Below are 25362 nucleotides of genomic sequence, written 5' to 3'. Positions count from 1 at the left end.
TATGGTAACCAGAACAGCGGAGTACAGGGAATCGAACCCGGATCGCAGCGAACCCGAGCCCTCGCGGCGGAGGCGGCGCGCTGCGCCGGTCGGGTTCGCCTCACCGTGTCCGTAGTGGCGAAGGTCACTGCCAGGGGCGCGGCCGTCGCCAGGGCAGGGCAGGGTTTCCGAACGGCCGCGCTGGCCGGCTTCGGCTGGGCTCGGGTTCCCGGGCGGCCTCGCGCCTGCGCGTTCATGGCCAAGGGCGGCCGCTCCGACAACACCTTTGGCGAGGTCGGCACGCCCTCGCACGCACCTGCCACGCCCTGGCAAGACCTCCGCGGCCACTCCTGACACCAGCAGGCACCGCGCAACAAAACACTGCCGACTCCCGCGACGACGCGAGAACCTGAACCGAGGCTGAAATACGTCACCAGGGGCGACGCACATGAGAAGCCAAATTGGGCTGAGCACATAGCTGCAACGTGCGAGAAAAGATATCAGCATTTCTGCATGCCCTACAAAAATATAGAACACTGTTCCCTCTTGACCTGAAGAGAAACTTGTACAACGATGGTATTCTGCAAAGTCTTTCTCGGAAAAGCTCACAGCACCTTGAAATGGAGCCGAACGCCTGCGTTCGGTATACCGGTCGTTTCATATTAAATATAGGGGTTTTTAATGTTTTGTAGAATTTATTACATTCAACTTACATTTACAAATAATATCTCAAATGAAAGAGCAATTCAAGCAGTTTTTCTTCAATATGAGCACTATTCGTCACACGGACGAGAGACGCTGAAGAATGTGTTAAACGAATAAGACAGTCTTTGATGTGTAGCCCCAAGAAGTCAGTTTGGAAGGCTAGGCGTGATATAGCTATTTCAGTGACGTCTATATCGAGTCTCATAAGGAGACGCTTACAACTACGTCCTTATCGTTTGCAGTTGTTACTAGCTGTCCACTTTGTTCCTAAAATAAATGAAAGAACAAGAATGATATACTTTCTTCCTTCCGTCCTTCCTTCCTTCATTCCTTACGTCCGCAGCTCGTGGTCTTGCTGTAGCGTTTTCGCTTCCCGCGCAGGGAGTCCCAGGTTCGATTCCCGGCAGGGTCAAGGATTTTTCCCTACCTCGAGATGACTGGATATTGTTGTGTCGTGTTCATCATCATCATTTATTCCCATTACAGTCGGAGGAAGGCAATGGCAAACCAACTCCGCTAGGAGTTTTCCTAGTGCGGCGGTGCGGGTTGTCGCCTACACTCCTCGGAGTATCAGACCTCATTAGTCATACATCATGATCAAATCCTGGGGGGGTAATATTATACTATATGCACAATTCCTCATTTGATAGTGCTGTACGTGGCTCTTCCATTAACAGGGCATTCGTTAGCTTTTTACACAGTAAAAATCGTTTCACAGACGTAACATCAGCAGAGCTGTAGTAATGCTTAATAGCAGCCGATAGTGTTATAAGGTGGTTCGATGAACCCTCTTTCAGGCACTTAAATGTGATTTGCAGAGTATCCATATAGATGTAGATGTAGACCATCTGAGCCATACACTACCTTCGGGGCATGGTGCTTATCCCATCTACTTACTAAAAATACGACAGCGCACCACAGACACTGCGTGGAAACAAAGGAATTGTAGACATTGGCTGCGAATGGGCATTGATTGATATCGATGGGGAAAGTTGAAAATTTGTGCGAGCCCTAGATTCGAACCTGGGTCTGCTGCTTGCTAGGTAGATGCTCACACCAATTTTTTTTTTTAGGACACTACTTCTTTCTTTTTTAAGGAACCTTCCTGGCGCCCAAAGGGAGGGGTGGGGGCAAGGTGAGCAGGGATCGTAACCTGAGGCCCAGTCGCGATGTCCCGTTCCCTCCCCAGGGAAACATGGAATAGAGGTACAAAGAAAATCAATGATTTATCTATTTAGTAATTTCCTTTTTAATTGTAATTTCATTGTTACATTTTTCGTTTTTTTCATTGTCGTTAATACCATCGAGAATGCCAGGATATCGGTGTTGCGAGGAAGAGGGAACGGCAAGGCGTCAGACTCGTTGAGATGATGCTATTAATGCATATTTTTTCGGACAAGAACTTTCCAATGAGCAGAGAATAACCGGTTCTGAGAGTGGAAAAGGCGCGGATCAACTCCTCGTTGCAGTAACACCCCAACTGTGGGGTGGATTAAGAAAGACAGTAGCCGGCTGAAGTGGCAGTGCGGTTAAAGGCGCTGCAGTCTGGAACCGCAAGACCGCTACGGTCGCAGGTTCGAATCCTGCCTCGGGCATGGATGTTTGTGATGTCCTTAGGTTAGTTAGGTTTAACTAGTTCTAAGTTCTAGGGGACTAATGACCTCAGCAGTTGAGTCCCATAGTGCTCAGAGCCATTTTTGAAGAAAGACAGTACAAAGGAAATCGGAGAAAATTTGTTGGTTTTGGGATTGCGGACAACTGCACAATGGCGTTCATTAAGAAAGTGACAAAAGTTAATTATATTTTTCTCGCCATCAACAAACAAGTTGTGAACTGAGTGTCCACAGATGCACTTCACGGATTTCGTCTTCGCTTGCGGGAAAGAGGAGCAGGTGAGAAGTTATCTGATGAGGAGTCGTTTGTGTAATTAGGGCCTGCATCTGTCGCACCAGTAACCAGACATCTACCGCCAGTCTGCACACCAGGTGGTGCTCGTCTGTATCGAATGCATCGTTGGCGACACTCAACAGAGTGTCTGCAAGGGTGAATCCCGTGAAGATGTGACCACAAGATACCATACAGACCAGCAGATAAGGAGTAGATACCGATTTCCAAATGGCACACCAGTCGACGTGGGGTGCTTCCCCTCAACCACATTCGGTGAGCTGTGCTGCTGAAGAAAGCCTTCGTGGATGTAAGGCGCATTGACAGTACGTGGCAGGACGTCCGAAAGCTTAATAGATTTTTAAGGCATGTAGGACAACGGCTCCACAGCGCCATGTGGGAGCTGATGAAAAGGGCTGTCCCTCTGTCAGGGACAAGATACTGACCTGAACCACCGCTGCACGACTGGGGAGTGAGGGTCTCGCATTTTATCTTGAACAGCAAGCCGTGGCAAACTTACGAACCCAATGCCACGAGCATGCAGCGGGCCATGGATGTCGTTGTCTGTGACGCGTGGGAGATGCGTGACGCCAAATATACATTTACACATTGTGTCCGCTGCAGGAGATTGAGGGCTCATAAAGGATGACCTAGGAGCCCAGCAGGCGCTGCAGATCACTTGCGAAATCGAGTCCTAAGCATCGGACGCAATGGAGTAACACCGTCCGCAGGAAGCCCCAGACCCATAGCCATGACACTCGACATTAAGGCAGCTACTAGAAGTTTCGCCATAGGCGGTAACCTATACCAGTGACTCACTGACATCTGCACTGCTATGAAGAGCAGCTGAACACATGACCACCAAGAGACAAACCAGACAGAGGTTGACAGAGGCCACAGAGCAACAGCATACAACAGTGCAGGAAGAGTGGAACCTTGACGCACTGAACAGCAGAGCAAGATGGGAGGAGTGAGACGACCATTGTAGAGTACATGGGACGTAGCTCCATGAAGGAAACGCATTACGACGTCGACAGTAGTGTCAGGGTATCCCATATTGCAAAGCATCCCTTACAGGTAGTCGTGATCGACCCGATCGAACGCCTGGCTGAGTCAAGAACTGACAAACGACAAGCGTGAGCAAGAGAGATTACGTCCCGATAGCGAGAGAGGGCAGTGCGGATGTTATTGGCACCTCCCAAAGAAGATTGATCAGGGGAAACCACATACCAGGCCATCCATTAAAGCTGTGCAGCCAATAGCTGGGTAAAGATCTTTGTGTTGCTCTTGAGCAACGCCAAGGGGTGGTAATCATATATCCGTGAGGTACCACCAGGCTTGTGGATGGGAATGATGGGACCATTGAGGAAACCGTCTGGTATCTGCACAAGAGGCAACGTAAGTCTTGACAAATTTCCGTCTACACCGGCGCCATTAGGGGACGAAATGTCCGAAAAGCTCCAGAACCTACCTGGATAGAATCACCGACTTCATTCTCCATGACGTCAGCAAGCAGATCCATTGTTACATCCCCAGGAACCGAGCCAAAGGAGAGCCACGAGACTGCCATAATGTTGGCAGGGTGGTGTTGTTGTGCAGAGTACAGCATAACATAATGTGCATGGACGGCAGACCCTATATCACAATGGCTCTTTAAGCACCGCCTCTCATCAGTCATAAGACCATTAATCAAAGTCGTCTGACGGTGGCGCCATCCAACTCTCATATCAAACATTGATGAATGCTCTTGCGCTAATCCGTCATGTGAGCACGCCCTGAGCATAGCTCCTTCGAGGTGACGATGAAAGCTAGATGTAAGCTGTGCTTTAGTACGATTCACCACCCCCTGATGCTGGTGAATACGGCATCATAGCACATTCCCAAAGAATGGTGAAAGGGCAATCATTGGTTTGTCGAAACTATGCCATGACCTCTCTTCTGTAAACAGTGAAGGCCATATGGAGAGCAGGCTCAGTGCACAGCATCCACCATGACAGCGCAGACTGATACCCATCATGGCGTCGAGGACACGCTATTCACGTGGTCTCGATAACCTGCCAGCAGTCAGATGAAGTAAGATGGATCGTTTTCAGTTTCCATGGTCCTCGGCCGCGTCACATCCTTTGGCGGCAGAGACTGATGACGCAGATATACACTACTGGCCATTAAAATTGCTACACCACGAAGATGACGTGCTACAGACGCGAAATTTAACCGACAGGAAGAATATGCTGTGATATGCAAACGATTAGCTTTTCAGAGCATTCACACAAGGCTGGCGCCGGTGGCGACACCTACAACGTGCTGACATGAGGAAAGTTTCCAACCGATTTATCATACACAAACAGCAGTTGACCGGCGTTGTCTGGTGAAACGTTGTCGTGATGCCTCGTGTAAGGAGGAGAAATGCGTACCATCACGTTTCCGACTGTAATAAAGGTCGGATTGTAACCTATCGCAACTGCGGTTTATCGTATCGCGACATTGCTGCTCGCGTTGGTCGAGATCCAATGACTGTTAGCAGAATATGGAATCGGTGGGCTCAGGAGGGTAATACGGAACGCCGTGCTGGATCCCCACGGCCTCGTATCACTAGCAGTAGAAATGACAGGCATCTTATCCGCATCGCTGTAACGGGTCGTGCAGCCACGTCTCGATCCCTGAGTCAACAGAGGGGGACGTATGCAAGACAACAAATCTGCAAGAACAGTTGGACGACGTTTGCAGCAGCATGCAATATCGGCTCGGAGACCATGGCTGCGGTTACTCTTGACTTGACGCTGCATCACAGACAGGAGCGCCTGCGATGGTGTACTCGACGACGAACCTGGGTGCACGAATGGCAAAACGTCATTTTTTCGGATGACTCCAGGTCTGTTTACAGCATCATGATGGTCGTATCCGCGTTTGGCGACATCGCGGTGAACGCACATTGGAAGCGTGTATTCGTCATCGCCATACCGGCGTATCACCTGGCGTGAAGGGATGGGGTACCATTCTTTACACGTCTCGGGCACCTCTTGTTTGCACTGACGGCACTTTGAACAATGGACGTTACATTTCAGATGTGTTACGATCCCTGCGAAACCCTACGTTTCAGCAGGATAATGCACGACCACATGTTGCAGGTCCTGTAAGGGCCTTTCTGGATACAGAAAATGTTCGACTGCTGCCCTGGCCAGCACATTCTCCAGATCTCTGACCAACTGAAAACGTCTGGTCAATGGTGGCCGAGCAACTGGCTGGTCACAATACGCCAGTCACTACTCTTGATGAACTGTGGTATAGTGTTGAAGCTACATGGGCAGCTGTACCTGTACACGCCATCCAAGCTCTGTTTGACTCAATGCCCAGGCGTATCAAGGCCGTTATTACGGCCAGAGGTGGTTGTTCTGGGTACTGATTTCTCAGTGTCTATGCACCCAAATTGCGTGAAAACGTAATCACGTGTCAGTTCTAGTATAATATATTTGTCCAATGAATACCCGTTTATCATCTGCATTTGTTCTTGGTGTAGCAATTTTAATGGCCAGTAGTGTATGTGTCAGGGTCAGAGAAAGCAACAGGCAGTCTCCATCAGCCTGTACCCCACTGGCAATATTGCGGGGGAATAAACACGATCAAAGCGGCTGGATGAATGGCTTATAAAAAGCATAAACAGTGAACGTTCCCCGAGAACATGCTCCCAAGAATCCACAAGGACGAGGTGCTGGAGAATTGCCGCTAGTGCCACGCAAGGGGAGTGATGTGGCAGTTGGTCCTTGGGCGTCTATGTACAATTGAAATTGCCTTCCATGATCAACGCTTCCTGGCGACCCAGCAAGCGAGCTGTGACTGCTTTGGAAAAGAAAGTGGGATGCTCACAGCGACGACCCAAACCAGATGGCACTAAACATGAGAGACATACTTCTGGCATCAGAGAGATAGGCAACTGTATCAGTAAGGATACCATCACGCAGGAGGATCGCCACCCCACTACCAATAGGGGAAGTATGGGAGATATGTGCTGTAAAACTAAGGGGAGCACAAGGAATTGCTATACGCACCTGCTGAAGGAGGATGACGTCAACGTTCGCAGTATACAGTGTTTCATGGAGTAAAGCCAGTTTGTGGCATACGCGAATGGTATTGACTGTGGTGATGTTATGAGTCTGAAAAGCTGCCATCACCATGAGGATGGGATATTCAAACTCGGGGGAATCCCAGGGAGCTCCCTGTAAGGCCCCAGTGGAAGAGCACATCACTGTGACAGGGAGGGAGCTGAGACCATCAAGGGCGTTCCACCACTCTATACACCTCAAGAACGTCCATCCTCGGCATCGACGCCGTCTGCCCAGGAGACATACGTCTCATCAGGTCAGTTCAGTGGAACACTGTCAGAAGTGTGCCCACAGGTAGCATCAGACGCAGAAAGGGATGCACTCACATCGGATGCAGGAGGGGGAAGATCAGTGTCCATAGGTGGATGCTTACTGGAGATGGAGGTGAGGACAAACGTCGCGTCTTCAGCTGCCAGGACGTCAGAGGACAGGGCAGCATCAGCTGAAGGGTCGTCATCCGAAGAAGGCACTTATCAGAAGGTGTATGGCTTTGTCTCTATGGTTCCTCAGCGAGCGTTGCTTCCAAACGCAGTTCCGTATCGGATGTCGGGCTGCTTTCGTCCGATATGTGGCCAGGCGGCAGAAAAGCAGACTTCGGTACAGCTCCATGATCAACAAGCATAGGGTCAGGACAGACTGCTCTCATCAGCTGATGGCTATCGTCCACTGCTACTTCTTCCGGCGGCAGTGTAGGAGAGACAGGGAAAAACGTCCACCGTGTTGTCGAGAGGGGTCGACGCTGGTGCCGACTGATTCAGAGTGGGCATGGCAGGTAGCCCTGCCTCGGATGCATAAGACAGAGGTGACACAGTGAGCGTCGCAAGGAGGACGACATCTCTGATCGACGTGTGGACCAGTCCACGTTGGATACATTTAGAACGGACACGGCCTCCCTGGCCACAACCTGAACAAGTGCGCGGCTGGCCGTCGTACATGATGACAGCCCTGCAGCCGGAAATTATTAAATGCGAAAGCACGTGTTTCTCCAGTTCAGTTTTTAGACGGATACCGTTGAGAACACGGTATGCTTCGAACGCCTTTCAGGTTCCTGCGTCGTGACTGACGACGTTGCCGTAAGGTTTAAAGGCGTCCACAACGTCCGACGGCACCTCAAATGGGAATACGAAAACCCGCATCGTTCGGGGGCCAAACTCAGCATGATACACCACGACAGACCCTACGTGGCCGTCAGAGTATCGGAGCTTGGCGCCGCACAACGTCGGCGCACAGCTCTTCATTCACCAGCATTGTGTACACAACGATGTTAAGAATAGAAAAACTCATTCAAAGAACATCTTGCAGCTGGAGGCGCATTTCATCCCGTACAAACCATACAACTACAGACGTTTTTGATCGTTCATGATCCAAAGGAAATGCTAACTGAATCGTGGCTTGGCGATAGGGAAACGCCGTGATAGTCGGTGCGACCACTAAGCCATCCGCACTCAGTGGTCATAGCAACAGCACGGAATACCCTAGAACGCCTCCCGTCAGACCCAAATTCTCAACCTATCTGCACACTACTAACGTGCTGCCCTTGCACTTTAATCTCATTATTCACGGCATTCCGCCGATTCCCGTAACAGTTAGAGCTTGGTACGCATCTGCACTGAAGAAGTCATTGGCCGTCTCGTCTTAATTTTATATACACTACTGGCCATTAATATTGCTACACCACGAAGATGACGTGCTACAGACGCGAAATTTAACCGACAGGAGGAAGATGCTGTGATCTGCAAATGATTAGCTTTTCAGAGCATTCACATTACGTTGGCACCAGTGGCGACACCTACAACGTGCTGACATGAGGAAGGTTTCCAACCGATTTCTCATATACAAACAGCAGTTGACCGGTGTTGCCTGGTGAAACGTAGTTGTGATGCCTCGTGTAAGGAGGAGAAATGAGTACCATCACGTTTCCGACTTTGATAAAGGTCGGATTGTAGCCTATCGCGATTACGGTTTATCGTATCGCGACATTGCTGCTCGCGTTGGTCGAGATCCAATTACTGTTAGCAGGATATGAAATCGGTGGGCTCAGGAGGGTAATACGGAACGCCGTGCTGGATCCCGAAGGCCTCGTATCACTAGCAGCGAAATGACAGGCATCTTATCCGCATCGCTGTAACGGATCGTGCAGCCACGTCTCGATCCCTGAGTCAACAGATGGGGACGTTTGCAAGACAACAACCATCTGCACGAACACTTCTACGACGTTTGCAGCTGCACGGACTATCAGCTCGGAGACCATGGCTCCAGTTACCCTTGACGCTGCGATGCTGTACTCGACGACGAACCTGGGTGCACGAATGGCAAAACGTCATTTTTTCGGATGAATCCAGGTTCTGTTTACAGCATCATGATGGTCGCATCGGTGTTTGGTGACATCGCGGTGAACGCACATTGGAAGCGTGTAATCGTCATCGCCTTACTGGCGTATCACCCGGCGTGATGGTAGGGTGTGCCATTGGTTACACGTCTCGGTCACCTCTTGCTCGCATTGACGGCACTTTGAACAGTGGACGTTACATTTCAGATGTGTTACGACCCGTGGTTCTAACCTTCATTCGATCCCTGCGAAACCCTACATTTCAGCAGGATAATGCACGACCGCATGTTGCAGGTCCTGTACGTGCCTTTCTGGACACAGAAAATGTTCGACTGCTGCCCTGGCCAGCACATTCTCCAGATCTCTCACCAACTGAAAACGTCTGGTCAATGGTGGCCGAGCAACTGGCTCGTCACAATACGCCCGTCACTACTCTTGATGAACTGTGGTATCGTGTTGAAGCTGCATGGGCAGCTGTTTCTCTGGATCTATGCACCCAAATTGCATGAAAATGTAATCACATGTCAGTTCTAGTATAATATACGAGGGCTGTTCAGAAAGTAACCTTCGGTTGATTTAAAAAAATACACCAAGTTAAATAAAAATATTTTAATATATACATCTTACAACTACATCTTTGCACTATTTTTCTACATAGTCTCCATAGCGATTGAGGCACTTATCGTATCTCTTCACAAGCTTTGAGATTCCTTCTGCATAAAAATCACCCGCTTGTGCCTGGAGCCAGCCTGTGACCGCATCTTTGAGCTCTTCGTCGTCATCAAACCGCTGTGACCCGAGCCATTTCTTCAAATGCATGAAGAGGTGATAATCATTTGGCGCCAGGTCTGGGCTGTAAGGTGGATGGTTGATAACGTCCCACTTAAAGGACTCAAGAAGGGCCGTTGTTCTGCGAGCAGAGTGAGGACGGGCGTTATCGTGCAAAAAAACGATACCGGAAGTCAGCATACCACGGCGTTTGTTCTGTATAGCCCGTCGTAACTTTTTTATTGTTTCACAGTACACGTCTTGATTAATGGTCATACCACGTTCCATGAATTCAACCAACAACACCCCTTTGGCATCCCAAAACACCGTTGCCATCAGTTTTCTAGCAGAAAAATCTTGCGAGGCTTTTCTTGGATTGGTAGGCGAATTTGAATGTGCCGACATCTTTGATTGTTCTTTTTTCTCAGGGTTCACGTACTTAATCCAGGTTTCGTCACCGGTCACGATTCTGTTTAACAATGGTTCTCCTTCGTCCTCATAACGTGACAGAAAGTCTAATGCAGAGGCCATTCTTTGAGTTTTGTGGTGGTCGGTAAGAATTTTGGGCACCCATCGTGCACAGAACTTACGGTAACCCAATCTTGCTGTCACTATCTCGTACAAGAGAGTCTTAGAAATCTGTGGAAAACCAGTAGACAACTCCGACATTGAGAAACGTCGATTTTCACGAACTTTTGCATCAACTGTCTGAACGAGTTCGTCAGTCACCAATGATGGTCTACCACTCCTCTCTTCATCATGAACGTTTTCTCGTCCACTTTTAAATAAACGTACCCATTCACGGACAACTCCTTCACTCATAACTCTTGGTCCGTACACGGCACAAAGCTCACGATGAATAGCTGCTGCAGAATATCCTTTGGCTGTAAAAAACCTTATGACAGCACGCACTTCACATTTGGCGGGGTTTTCTATTGCAGCACACATTTCAAACTGCCACAAAAACTAAACTAGCGCAGGTACGACGTTCACTCGACCACGGCTTGATGCCGATTGACCTGTTGAGTGCGTGAACGCACAGATGGCGTCGCTACTCCCCCCACAACCCGCACTGTGACCAATCGGAGGTTACTTTCTGAACCGCCCTCGTATTTATCGAATGAATACCCGTTTATCATCTGCATTTCTTCTTGGTGTAGCAATTTTAATGGCCAGTAATGTATATAACTTGTGAATGTGGAGCAATCGACAACCCGGATCACATTGTCTGGGAATCTGCCGTTAGACAAGTTATTACAGAGCAGGACAGGAACGCATTTGGAAATGCAGCAGTCTATAATATAATAAGGAATGAGGAACTGTGGCATAAGCTGAACTCGCTGACAGCTAAAATATCAGCTTATGAGCCTCAAGCATATCGCTGAGAGACAACCAAGAAGAGGCTATACATCATGATAACGAGACACGCCATAGCAGACATTCACCTACAACAGCCTTGTGGAAAAAATGAGGAGATGAGCCTTGGGGAGGTCCAGGAAGAATTTCCTGAGGCCCTGACAGCCATCTCTCGATCTCTATACCTTGTGTGACACAGCAGCGCAACCCCTTGTGAATCTTGAGTTGCATCTCAGCACGCCGTGGCTAACCATCCAGACAAACGAGAACCCCAGCTTGGTACAATAGTGTAATTCTGTGTAGTGTTGTATAGTAGTGCAATCTAGAATTATAAATTATGAAATTTCTGATCACCAACGCTGCAGAGGTAACGGACCAGTAGTGTGCGTCTTCTGGATTACAGATGACTGTATATCTGTGCGCCAGACGACCAAATAGTAGTATATAGAATTTTTTTATTGTTTTTAGTTATTATTATTATTATTATTATTATTTTCTTTTTATGTAGATATTCTATGGCGATTTTATCCCATTAAACAGCATAATGCTTTGTTGTTACTAAAACACTTAAAGTTATGTTAAAATATTATGTGCTAAATCCATGCCAATTCATGTGCAACATTAGGTCTCTTCTTTTATATAGATAACAGATTAAAAGAAAATAGCAAATAAATAATAAATGCTACAAGTTCTGAGGTCTACAGACGACTGTTTATATACCAGCCTAGCAAACAAAATGTTGCTGCACGACATTGAAGATTTTATGGATCGTGTCGTCTTCAGTGATGACTCGACATTTCACCTAAGTGTAAATGTGAACACATATATTTTGTGTATCTTGGGATCACCAAATCCTCAATGGTACAGTTGCAACGAGAAACTGAATGTTTTTTGTGTCATAATCCGGCCGAAGGTTTAAGGGCGTACTGTAACTACTTTTCTGATCATGGTGCGCTATAATTGTGGCTCTTTCATCAATTGGAAGAAGCTGAACCACAGAACATTGTATGGCAGCAAGACGGTGCGCCATCTCACTGGTATAACTCAGTGCGCGATTGGTTAAACGACGTTGTACCCGATCGTTGGATTGGCCGCAAGTTTCATTTGCTTGGCTTCTACATTCATCCGATCGGACTCCATAGGAATTTTGACTTTGGAGCTTCGTAAAGGATCATGTGTATGTGCCTCCGCTACAGATGGATCTTCCCACCTTAAGAGATAGAACTGAAGCAGTTGTTGCAACAATTACTCTAGGTACACCGATCAAGTTTTGGGAACAGCTCGCCTGTAAGGTGGCTATAATTTCGCAACTTACAAGCACTCATCTACATACTTTGCCGTGATTTACAACCACAATTAGGTATCATTTGATAGGTTGTACATCGTATGTATGAATAGTTAAAGAGACTGACATTGTCACACACGTTCTGTAAATAATTGTTAATGCTTTTGCATGAAAGGTGACGGAGTGTCTTTATTATCAAAATGGAAAAATGAATGATTGACTATACTAGTAGAGGTTGGAACGCCAGTGGAGATGAAACGGCAGGTGGAATTCAAGTCCTGGGTGGAAGGCCTGCACAGCTGTGTTGGTCCTGTTAAACACTGGAAGTAGCAAGATGGACGCTGGGTAACTAAGCACTGGAGCACAATAGAGTCGCGGCCGGCCGGTTGTAGCAGGACCAGAAGGATAACTGGGAGATCTGCAAATCTTGGACGCAGCTGAGAGGAATGAGGAAGCATCACGTTGGATATCACACAGGCAGGGTTATTTCCAAAGATTTTTACTTAGACACATACCATTGTACGAGTATAGGTATTCACTCGCAAACTTTCCATGCTGGACGACAAAAGAATAAAATATGGTTGGTCGGCATTCAGAAGAATCTGTAGAGAGGGAGAATATTCTGGGGTTTTGAGAATATTATTCACCTTCTGCAGTTACAAGGGAGGGGAGCTGAGTCTTGCTGGGAAGCCAGCAGTGGAGAGGAAGAGGTCTTCCGTTTTTGAGCGCCTGTGTGTTACAGTCGCTCAGCATGAGCTTTGTTGTTACATGCGGAGTTACTGTCTTTGCTCTCAGGAGAGTTTATAGCTAGAATGATAGGCACTGTACTGTTGCGAACTTATACGATTCTGGACTTCGCCTCCGGGTTGGAAGTCGTCATTGAGTACGCAGCGTTCAGTGATTGAGAGCACTTCTTCTGTCTATACTTACGTTGAAACGTTATTTGAACTCTGTCCTTGTGGCTGGGAGTTCGTGTTTCTCGTCTGTAGAACACAGAGAGGAGAAGACAGAGAGTGTTAGAGGGCCGCCTTCTGCCATCCTAGTGTTTGAAAGAGTTTTATTTTGTGGCTGGAATTCTTCCATCATCGCAGACGTGCACGAGAACCATCACTCCGACAAACCAGACGCCGTACATACGGTGATATTGCTAATTGCTTCGGCTTATTAGGGCTATAAAGCTACACAGCTGTGATCACGCTAGTTTATTTCCAGTGAGGTTCCACAGCACCATAGTTCATCTTTGAAAGTAGTGTCTTCTAATGTTTGGTACGTAGATGATGTCAGTCATTTCGCGTTAGTTACGTTAGATTGCGTAGTCATAAAAGGGGGCAGAGTTGGGCAATTGATCAGAAATTTTTAGTCAGGAAATATACACAATTGTAATATAAGGGTCGTTTTTTAAGCTTCAATAAATGTGCAATAAGAAACAACGTTTATAATTTAGTAGTATTAGTTGTCTTAATCATTCATTTATGTCGAAGTTGTAATTTATATGTTAAAGAGCATTAAGAGATCCTAAGATATGCTTCCGGGAGTAGTCAGACAGGGCCAATGCATCGTTTAACCGTTCAATATTTTCTGTTGCACGCATGCATTTTACACCCGCCTGGAGTAGTATCTTGGATGCCTATCGACTCGATGTGTGACTAATAGTGCTCGCATTGAACACTTGATGTGCTACTGTATTTATCTGACTGGTTTGTTGCAGCCCGCCACCAATTGCTCTCCTGTACGAACCTCGTCCTCAGTTACTTGCTCGATGTATTCTAATCTATGTTTTCCTCTGCAGTTTTCACCCTCTACAGCTTTATCTCGTACCATGGAAGTTATTCCGTTATGTCTTAACTCTCAACAGATTTCCTGTCATTCTGTCCCTCCTTCTTGTCGATGCTTTCCATATGTTTCTTTCCTCTCCTATTCTCATTCCTAACTTTATCAATCATTCCTTACCGTGTCAGTCATTCAACATTCTTCTGTAGCACAACATCTCGAATGCTTCCATTCTCTTCCGTTCGGATCTTCCCATATTCTGTTTTTCACTCATTCAACACTGTGCTCTATACGTACATTCTCAGAAATGTCTTCCTCAAATTAAGGCCTATGTTTGCTAGTAGAAGACTTTTCTTGGCCAGGAATGCCCTTTTTGCCAGTGCCAGGAAGCTTTTTATGCCCTCCTCGTTCCGTTCGTCGTGGAATATTTTGATGCCTAGGTACGAGAATTCTTCAACTTCATCTACTTCGTTATCAGCTATCCTGATGTTAAGCGTCTCGCTGTTCTCATTTCTGCTAATTCTCATTACTTTCATCTCTCTTCGATTTACTCTCATTGCATATTCTGTACTCATTAGACTTCCCTTCATACAGCAGACCCTGTGATTCTTCTTCACTTTCACTGAGGACAGCAATGTCATCAGCGAATCTTATCACTGGTATCCTTTCACCTTAAATTTTAATTCCACTCTTGAACCTTTCTTTTATTTCTGTCATTGCTGCTCCGGTGTACGGATTGAACGGTAGGGACGAAAGACTACATTCTTGCCTTACATCCTTTTTGATCCGAGCACTTCGTTCTTCGTCTTCTGCTCTTATTGTTGCTTCTTAGCTCTTGCACATCTTTCCCTTTAGCTTGACCCTATTTTTTCTCAGAATTTCGAACATCTTGCACAATTTATAAGCAGTGCACTCCACCACTCTCAATCAATACAGGTAGGAACAGATGTTCATGTTCTGTAATTACATAGCAGCACACCAACAACATTCGGTGCGTGTTTACATTGTCGAACACTTTTTCCAGGTCCGAAATCTGAACGTGTCTTGGTTTTTCTTTAGTCTTGCATCCATTATCAACCTCAACGTCAGAATAGCCTCTCTGGTGTCTTTACCTGTCCAAAACCCAAATAGATCGTCATCTAACACATGCCCATTTTTCTTCTCCATATTATTCTTGTCGGTTACTTAGATGCATGAACTGTTAAGCTGATTGTGCGATAATTCTGGCACTTGACTGGCGTCTCTTTCTGTCTTCGGAATTGTAGGGATGATGTTTTTCACCAGGCTTATAGACTCTACACACCAAGTGAACAATCGTTTTGTTGCCACTTCCCCATTGATTTTAGAAATTCTGATGAAATGTTATCTACCCCTTCTGTTTTATTCGATCTTAAGTCTTCCAAAGCTCTTTTAAATTCCAATTCGAATATTGGATCCCCTATCTCTTCTACACTACTGGCCATTAAATTGCTACACGAAGAACAAATGCAGATGATAAACGGGTATTCATTGGACAAATATACTAGAACTGACATTTGATTACATTTTCACGCAGTTTGGGTGCATAGATCCTGAGAAATCAGTACCCAGAACAATCAATCACCTCTGGCCGTAATAGCGGCCTTGATACGCCTGGGCATTGAGTCAAACAGAGCTTCGATGGCGTGTACAGGTACAGCTGCCCATGTAGCTTCAACACAATACCACAGTTCATCAAGAGTAGTGACTGGCGTATTGTGACGAACCAGTTGCTCAGCCACCATTGACCAGACGTTTTCAATTGGTGAGAGATTTGGAGAATGTGCTGGCCAGGGCAGCAGTCGAACATTTTCTGTAACCAGAAAGGCCCATTCACGACCTGCAACATGCGGTCGTGCATTATTCTGCTGAAATGTAGGGTTTCGCAGAAATGTAAAGTCAATGCGAACAAAAGGTGACCTAGACGTGCAATCAATGGCAACTCACACCATCACGCCGGTGATACACCAGTATGGCGATGACAAATACACGCTTCCAATGTGCGTTCACCGCGATGTCACCAAACATGGATGCGGCCATCGTGAAGCTGTAAACAGAACCTGGATTCAACAAAAAAAATAACATTTTGCCATTCGTGCACCCAGGTTCGTCGTTCAGTACACCATCGCAGGCGCTCCTGTCTGTGACGCAGTGTCAAGCGTAACGGCAGCCATGGTCTCCAAGCTGATAGTCCATGCTTCTGCAAACGTCGACAAACTGTTCCTGCAGATGATTGTTGTCTTGCAAACATCCCCATCTGTTGACTCAGGGATAGAGACGTAGCTGCATGATCCGTTACAGCCATGCGGATAAGATGCCTGTCATCTCGACTTCTAGTGATACAAGGCCGTTGGGATCCAGCACGGTGTTCCGTATTACCCTCCTGAACCCACCGATTCCATATTCTGCTAACAGTCATTGGATCTCGACCAACGTGAGCAGCAATGTCGCGATACTATAAACCGCAATCGCGATAGGCTACAATCGGACCTTTATCAAAGTCGGTAACATGATGGTACGCATTTCTCCTCCTTACACGAGGCATCACAACAACGTTTCACCAGGCAATGCCGGTCAACTGCTGTTTGTATATGAGAAATCAGTTGGAAACTTTCCTCATGTCAGCACATTGTAGGTGTCGCCACCGGCGCCAACCTTGTGTGAATTCTCTGAAAAACTAATCATTTGCATATCAAAGCATCTTCTTCCTGATATGCCTGGGCATTGAGTCAAACTGAGCTTGGATGGCGTGTACAGGTACAGCTGCCCATGTAGCTTCAACACGATACCACAGTTCATCAAGAGTAGTGACTGGCGTATTTTGACGAGCCAGTTGCTCGGCCCTCAGTGACTAGACGTTTTCAATTGGTGACAGATCTGGAGAATGTGCTGGCCAGGGCAGCAGTCGAACATTTTCTGTACCCAGAAAGGCACGTACAGGACCTGCAACATGCGGTCGTGCATTATCCTGCTGAAATGTAGGGTTTTGCAGGGATCGAATGAACGGTAGAGCCACGGGTCGTAACACATCTGAAACGTAACGTGCACTGTTCAAAGTGCCGTCAATGCAAACAAGAGGCGACCGAGACGTGTAACCAATGGCCCCCCATACCATAACACCGGGTGATACGCCAGTATGGCGATGACGAATACACGCTTCCAGTGTGCGTTCACCACGATGTCACCAAACACGGAAGCGACGATCGCGATGCTGTAAACAGAACCTGTATTCATCCGAAAAAATGACGTTTTGCTATTCGTGCACCCAGTTTCGTCTGAGTACCCCATCGCAGGCACTCCTGTCTGTGGTGCAGCGTCAAGGGTAACCGGAGCTGATAGTCCATACTGCTGCAAACGTCGTCGAACTGTTCGTGCAGATGGTTGTTGTCTTGGAACCGTCCCCATTTGTTGACTCAGGGATCGAGACTTGGCTGCAAGATCCGTTACAGCCATGCGGATAAGATGCCTGTTATCTCGACTGTTAGTGATACGAGGTCGTTGGGATCCAGCACCGCGTTCCGTATTACCCTCCTGAAACCATCGATTCCATATTCTGCTAACAGTTATTGGATCTCGACCAACTCGAGCAGCAATGTCACGATACGATAAACCGCAATCGCGATAGGCTACAATCGGACCTTTATCAAAGTCGGGAACGTGATGGTACGCATTTCTCCTCCTCAAACGCGGCGTCACAACAACGTTTCACCAGGCAGTGCCAGTCAACTGTCGCTTGGAAACTTTTCTCATGTCAGCACGTTGTAGATGTCGCCAGCGGCGCCTACCTTGTGTGAATGCTCTGAAAAGCTAATCAGTTGCATATCATAGCATCTTCCTCCTGTCGGTTAAATTTCGCGACTGTTGCACGTCATCTTCGTGGTGTAGCAATTTTAATGGCCAGTAGTGTATATTATTCGTTCCGTATCAGACAAATCTTCTCAAGGTACGTTTACACTGGGATACATGTATCGCGACATGTATGAGCGACATGTCAATTTGACATGTCGCGATACATCACCTCATACAAAAATTCACGGAACTTGTATGCGGATCCTCGAGCTCATACATGTCGCGTATACATTTTGTATATCGCTTTTTGGCCATATACGCGACATGTATGAGCGACATTTGAAGAACTCGCGCATGCGCAGTACTATCATTTCCTGTCGTCTTGTCGACTGCCGCGTAGTACCAGGCTCTTTGGCGGCTGTTTGAGTTTTGAAGGTGCCGACTGTCGTTTCGACGTTAATGTATCTGCATAGAATAAAAAAAGGTGCCATATGCAACATTATTCTTCGTGTTTGTGAGGCCACTGTGCAAGTTTTATCCCATGAAGTGAAGGTAAAAGTTTTATATATATCAGAGTATGTAATACATATAATTTTTTCATGCATCTGGCACGTATATCAATGTTTTGCTGTTATTCCGACTGCCTCGCGTGATAATGTTGACAACGGATGCCGACAATCGTGTGTGAGACGTTAGCATTAGCAATCGCGCGACAATGCAAATGTTTTGTCATGAAATCTTCGTTTTACGAGGAATCCCCAGTGGCTAAAAAACGGAGTGTTACTGCCAACTGATCCTCTGGCAGCCCGCATCTCGTGGTCGTGCGGTAGCGTTCTCGCTTCCCACGCCCGGGTTCCCGGGTTCGATTCCCGGCGGGGTCAGGGATTTTCTCTGCCTCGTGATGGCTGGGTTTTGTGTGATGTCCTTAGGTTAGTTAGGTTTAAGTAGTTCTAAGTTCTAGGGGACTGATGACCATAGATGTTAAGTCCCGTAGTGCTCAGAGCCATTTGAACCATTTGATCCTCTGGTGGAATCGCTTCTCGAAAGTTTGTGTTGGTTTTGGACACAAGAGGAGCCACAAGTGATAACAAACCGCGGAAATCCTCCATACTCATCCTAACATAATTTCTAAAATATGCGCCATCCTCTAGCGTTAATTCGCGAGAAACTCTCTCTGCCACCATCTACGCTTCCTCCGCCTTTTCTTCCTATCATCTTCCAAAAGAGCAAGTGTATCAGCACACAAAAATGTGAAAACTTCCAAATCGTCGTCGGAAGCTATCGCACAGTGATACATATCGACCAGTGTAAACGCACGCTCATACATGTATGAGGTTGATACTTGTCAACTCATACAAGTCGCGATACATGTCGCAAAGTCGCATATACATGTATCTCATACATGTGCCGATACAAATCTCAGTGTAAACGCACCTTCATAGAGGCTTTCAATACATTTTTTCTACCAGTCACCTTACTGCTCTGCCTTTAGCAGTGGAATTCCTATTGCACTCTTAATGTTAGCTTGCTTTGAATTTCCTTTAAGTTTATTAACAAATAGTATAAAGTTTTAAAACCTCGATATTCATTTTGAAACATCCGGTATATCTGAGACTATCAACCCTTTAAACACATTTCTCAGTCTTATCCTGGCTGCGTTCAGACAAACGCAGACATCTCGATACACTGTCACCTCCACCACCTTATCAACGTACACTATCCATCATATCCCTTGTCGATCGTTCTTTTAAATCTGACATGCTTTTTTCATTGCTTTTGCAACAGTGTTCTAATCTGTTTCGTGTGCCATGGGATGCCAATTCCATCTCTTCTTCATTTATTTGGTATAAATCTCTCAGTTGCTGTAGATACATTTCCCTGAATTCAAGCTACATCTGTCCTACGCCCGCTTAGTTAATTTGGAAGGAATGGAGGGTGTCTCTTAGGAAGGCATTAAGTGAATTTTTATCCGCTTGTTTGAATGGACGTCTTATGATTTTTGGTGGGTTTGGATGTTTCTCGCTACAGTGACCGTGTGATCGCAAACCCTGTATCTGTCCATGATGCTACATATTTGCTCACGATTATTTGTTGCTAACAGGTCAAGTATGTATTCACAACCATTTGATCTTCGAATGGGCTCCTGAACAAACTGATCACAATAATTCTCAGAGAAAGAATTTAGTATAATTTCGAACGATGTTTCACGCCTACCTCCAGCTTTGAACATGTAGTTCCACGAACATATCGAACGTAGGTTGAAATCAATGCCAGCTATAACTGTGTGGCTAGGATACCTATTTGGGATGAGAGTTAAATTTTCTTTGAACTGTATCATCTTAGTCAAGGGGTCGATAAAAGGAACCAATTATTACTTTATTTCGGTTGTCAAGTATAACATCTACCCTTACTAACTCAGAGGAACTACCAATTTCACTTTCACTATAAGATAATTCTAAAAGAAAAAACACACCACCACCAACTGTATTTTATCTATCTTTTCTGAACACCGTTTCGGCATACCTTATCTCCGGCTTTAGCCAGCATTCAGTGTCTATAACTGAGCTGCAGTGCCTTCTATTAGCTACGACGGTTTACAACTACAATATCTATGGTTCCTAAGTCTTCCCTCAGCCTGTGTTTAATACGCACCCTTTGAGACTAAAGCTATTTCATTCTTCCCTGGGATGCTCTGACATAAAAAGCTGCCCACTCCACTCCATACAGCCCCCACTACCCTAGCAGCCCACATCCGATTTGGTTTCCAAATGCCCTTAGCTTGTGCTGTCTGCCTATATTTCTCTCTCTCGAGACCACTATATCGGAAAATATCGCTTTAGTAAACCCATAAATACATTTTGTATCTGCTACTGTATTATTTTTATTAGGAGCAGCAGTTGCAGTAATAATCCTACCGCTAGTCTTAACTTTATTACACTACTGGCCATTAAAATTGCTACACGAAGAACAAATGCAGATGATAAACGGGTATTTATTGGACAAATATACTAGAACTGACATGTGATTACATTTTCACGCAGTTTGGGTGCATAGATCCTGAGAAATCAGTACCCAGAATAATCACCTCTGGCCGTAATAATGGCCTTGATACGCCTGGGCATTGAGTCAAACAGAGCTTCGATGGCATGTACAGGTACAGCTGCCCATGTAGCTTCAACACAATACCACAGTTCATCAAGAGTAGTGACTGGCGTATTGTGCTCAGCCGCCATTGACCAGACGTTTTTAATTGGTGAGCGATTTGGAGAATGTGTTGGCCAGGGCAGCAGTCGAAAATTTTCTGTATCCAGAAAGGCCCATTCACGACCTGCAACATGCGGTCGTGCATTATCCCGCTGAAATGTAGAGTTTCGCAGAAATGTAAAGTCAATGCGAACAAAAGGTGACCTAGACGTGCAACCAATGGCAGCTCACACCATCACGCCGGGTGATACACCAGTATGGCGATGACAAATACACGCTTCCAATGTGCGTTCACCGTGATGTCACCAAACATGGATGCGACCATCATGGTGCTGTAAACAGAAGCTGGATTCATCCGAAAAAAATGACGTTTTGCCATTCGTGCACCCAGGTTCGTCGTTGAGTACACCACCACAGGCGCTCCTGTCTGTGATGCAGCGTGAAGGGTAAAAGCAGCCGTGGTCTCCGAGCTGATAGTCCATGCTTCTGCAAACGTCGACAAACTGTTCCTGCAGATGATTGTTGTCTTGCAAACATCCCCATCTGTTGACTCAGGGATCGAGACGTAGCTGCATGATCCGTTACAGCCATGCGGATAAGATGCCTGTCATCTCGACTGCTAGTGATACAAGGCCGTTGGGATCCAGCACGGTGTTCCGTATTACCCTCCTGAACCCACCGAATCCATATTCTGCTAACAGTCATTGGATCTCGACCAACGTGAGCAGCAATGTCGCGATACGATAAACCGCAATCGCTATAGGCTACAATCGGACCTTTATCAAAGTTGGTAACATGATGGTACGCATTGCTCCTCCTTACACGAGGCATCACAACAACGTTTCACCAGGCAACGCTGGTCAGCTGCTGTTTGTATATGAAAAATCAGTTGGAAACTTTCCTCATGTCAGCACATTGTAGGTGTCGCCACCGGCGCCAACCTTGTGTGAATTCTCTGAAAAACTAATCATTTGCATATCAAAGCATCTTCTTCCTGTCGGTTAAATTTTGCGTCTGTAGCATGTCATCTTCCTGGTGTAGCAATTTTAATGGCCAGTAGTGTAGTTCTTTGGAGTACTATTCATCACATTGTCTGTACATACATTCAAACCATTATTAATTTTGTTGATACTACTTCATTGCTATTTGACTAATTAAAATTATTGTTATTTCTTAGGTGAGTAATACTATACATATGAAACGCTGGTCTGATATAAATGAGGGCTTAGAAGTCTTAATCTACCAGGTTAAACACATCTACGTCCATTTTCTACAAGCCACTGTGAAGTGCATGGCAAACGACACTTCCTGTGTTACCAGTTATTAGGACTTCTTCCCCCTCTACTCTCATATGGAGCGCAGAAAGAATGATTGTTTAAACACTCCGTGCATACTGTAATTAGTCTAATATTGTCTTCGTGATCTCTACGGCAGCGATATGTGGAGGGTTGTAGTACACTCTAAAACAAAAAACCTCTCATGGTATAAAGGAGTTATCCTAAAGGGACAAAAATCGGTAGATGTGATGTACATGCACAAACAAATGATTAGTTTCATAAAAATTGGACGATTTGCTCAAGAGAAAGAGCTTCACAAATTGAGCAACTCAGTAACACGTTTGTCCACCTATGGTATGTCTGCAAGAAGTTATTCAGCTTGGCATCGATTGATAGAGTTGTCAGAGGCCTTCCTGAGAGATATAATGCCATATTCTGTCCAACTGGCATGTTAAATCGTCAAAATTCCGAGCTGTTTGTAGGACCCTGCCCATAATGCTCCAAACATTCTCAGTGTGAGAGAGACTCGGCGATCTTAGTAGCCAAGGTAGAGTTTGGCAAGCACGAAGGCAAGCAGTAGGAACCCTCGCGGTGTGCGGGCGGCCATTATCTTGCTGAAATGTAAGCCCATGGTTTCTCGCCAAGAAGAACAACAAAACGAGGTGTAGAATATTGCCGACTTACCGCTTTGCTATAAGGGTGCCGCCGGTGATAACGGAAGTGAGTGATATATTCTCTCTCTCCCCTTTTACAGTATCAACCATAGTGTATGCAAATTATTTGTATGATTTTAAGTAATGCGAATAAATAGTTTCCCTCTGATTACGAGCGTTTTCATGATTTACGGTGACAAAATGTGATTTCTGGAACATGTAACAGTTGCTATCGGTTATTAAATTCTTGAGGAATGAATAAAGTGATTTAATTAATACATACAAGGAAATACTTATCTTAAAATTACCTGTTTCCGGTTATTCAGTGTACCTGACCTGATGTCCAAAGGGTCAATATCAAATAATTTAAGAGAGTTCATGATGTTAAAAAGGGCCAATGTCCTCATAAGTCCTTTAATTTTGAAGGTGAAAATTCTAGAAATTTATAACTTAAAATTAAACTTTAGTTAAGTTGATTTACTATAATTATAGTAACAGATAGTCCAAAATATATTGTTAATAGTTGTCAGAAAATGACAGAAAATATTCAGAAGCTTATAACTTAAAACTAAGATTCTTGACATTGGCCCTTTTAGAACCAAGCCACAGATTTATTGAGGTAGTGGAAAGAAGGAATATTTGAAAAACAAGACTTAAACTTTTTAGTGTAGCCAATGGTACAGTGATTACAGAAACATTTTAGAAACAATTAAGCACAAATTTATTCAAATCATCTATACAAAGAAATAAATCTGTAAAAAAAATTTTAAGTTAAAAATACCGCTTGTAAAAACTTTTACGAAATATTCACCAAATATAACAGACCTAACTGCTACAACACTGTACAAATACCAAATTAACAAAAGCAGCTTTGTGCATCACAGTACATATTTTAGGTGTTCTAACAACTAATAGTCTAAAATATACAGTTTCTTTAAGATAGACGCATTTTGCTTATGAGCAAGACAAATTTTCAATTAATGCTCAATATAAACGTAGCTGTTAATTAACTGCACTTATTCTGCTGCTGCTAAAACAGATTTAACATATAATAACAACAATGACCAAGCAGTAAACTTGATATCTAATTGAGGGCAGTAGAAGTGAGAACAGCAACACCACGCTCATAGAAGCTGTGGTGGTCTTGGCCAGGAGCTATGTTTAGGTCCACTGTGAAGAGGAGTTCAGTGCGTGTTGAGTTGAGGTACACTGGCAATGAGAGCTTGCTTCGTGCATGCACCTCTGCAGTACTGCCATTCCTGAAAAGAAGTTTATTTTTGCCTATGAGATAAATCATGTCAAAAATCACAAAAATTAAATAAACGTTACAATTCCTTTCCTTTTTTCCTTGTTCACTCTATGTGCTTGACTCTTCATTAAGGAAATATCGTTATATTGTCAGATTATTTATTACTCTAGACTCCTCACTTCATTTGAAGAAATAACAGTAATGATATATTGTTCTGAATTTTTATTTTGTTGTTAAGTAGTAACAATCAGTTTTAGTGACTGAAGACAGTTCAGTATAATGGGAATTAATGGCCTCATTGGACAAAGAGACACAGTCAATGTACTGCCCGTTACATCAAGATGCTAGTGAAGCAATATTATCTTTAGAAATTTAGGATTTTTTCCCCCAATGAAGAGACAAAAGGGAGTAAGACCCCACAATGAGACAAAAAAGAAAGCCACTAAAAAGGCAACTACAGGAGAGAAGCAGAGCACCAACACTGGAATGGAATGTATTGGATTGAAATATGCATTTGGTCATATGAGCACAAATCACAATAGATAGCAGCTGTGCACATGAGGAATAGTACAGACATCAGTTGGGAAAAAACATTATTAAAGTCAGTTGCAGAATTGTAAGAAAGCTAACCATTCCATCAGGATTTAAAGTCCACATCAAACTGAGTCTTTCTTGTTTTTCAAGTAATCAACAGCTATGTTTTAACTGCATCTTTGATCACAGGTGTATCTAAAATATTAAGTATTATTGCTATTTTGCTAAGAGTGTCAAATTGCATAAGATCTTAATTTAGTACATATAATGTACATGAATATTATGTTTTAGAAGTGGAAGTACTATGAAAGCTCAGTTTCTTCACAGAAGTAGCTCCAGTGAATCATTCAAAGTCAGCAAACTACTTATTTAAAAACACAATACATATGCACAAAAGACTGAAATTTCTTATAGAATGTAAATAATTTAGGAGCAAAGGTAAGACTCCCCAAATGATAGAGG

General features: G+C 45.0%; 1 protein-coding gene and 1 long non-coding RNA gene across 4 annotated transcripts in view; one reads left to right on the top strand and one right to left on the bottom strand.

Annotated features, from left to right (window-relative positions):
* The first annotated feature begins 1858 nt into the window (after window positions 1-1858).
* LOC124787869 overlaps window positions 1859-25362 on the top strand; it is a 52431-nt gene continuing 28927 nt past the window's right edge. Inside the window, exon 1 of the long non-coding RNA XR_007016021.1 lies at window positions 1859-1890. This is a non-coding gene — a long non-coding RNA (uncharacterized LOC124787869). The remainder of the gene's footprint in view (window positions 1891-25362) is intronic.
* LOC124787868 (dynein heavy chain, cytoplasmic) overlaps window positions 23822-25362 on the bottom strand; it is a 233671-nt gene continuing 232130 nt past the window's right edge. For all 3 annotated transcript variants that reach the window (XM_047254836.1, XM_047254837.1, XM_047254838.1), the window contains one exon: window positions 23822-24376. In XM_047254836.1, the coding sequence (XP_047110792.1) occupies window positions 24202-24376 (175 nt within the window). In that variant the 3' untranslated portion in view covers window positions 23822-24201. The remainder of the gene's footprint in view (window positions 24377-25362) is intronic.

This window comes from Schistocerca piceifrons, chromosome 3 (assembly GCF_021461385.2).
Source record: "Schistocerca piceifrons isolate TAMUIC-IGC-003096 chromosome 3, iqSchPice1.1, whole genome shotgun sequence".
Classification (NCBI taxonomy): Eukaryota; Metazoa; Arthropoda; class Insecta; order Orthoptera; family Acrididae; genus Schistocerca; species Schistocerca piceifrons.
The sequence above is the reverse complement of the archived record's forward strand: the minus strand, read 5'-3'. Positions and strand labels throughout refer to the sequence as shown.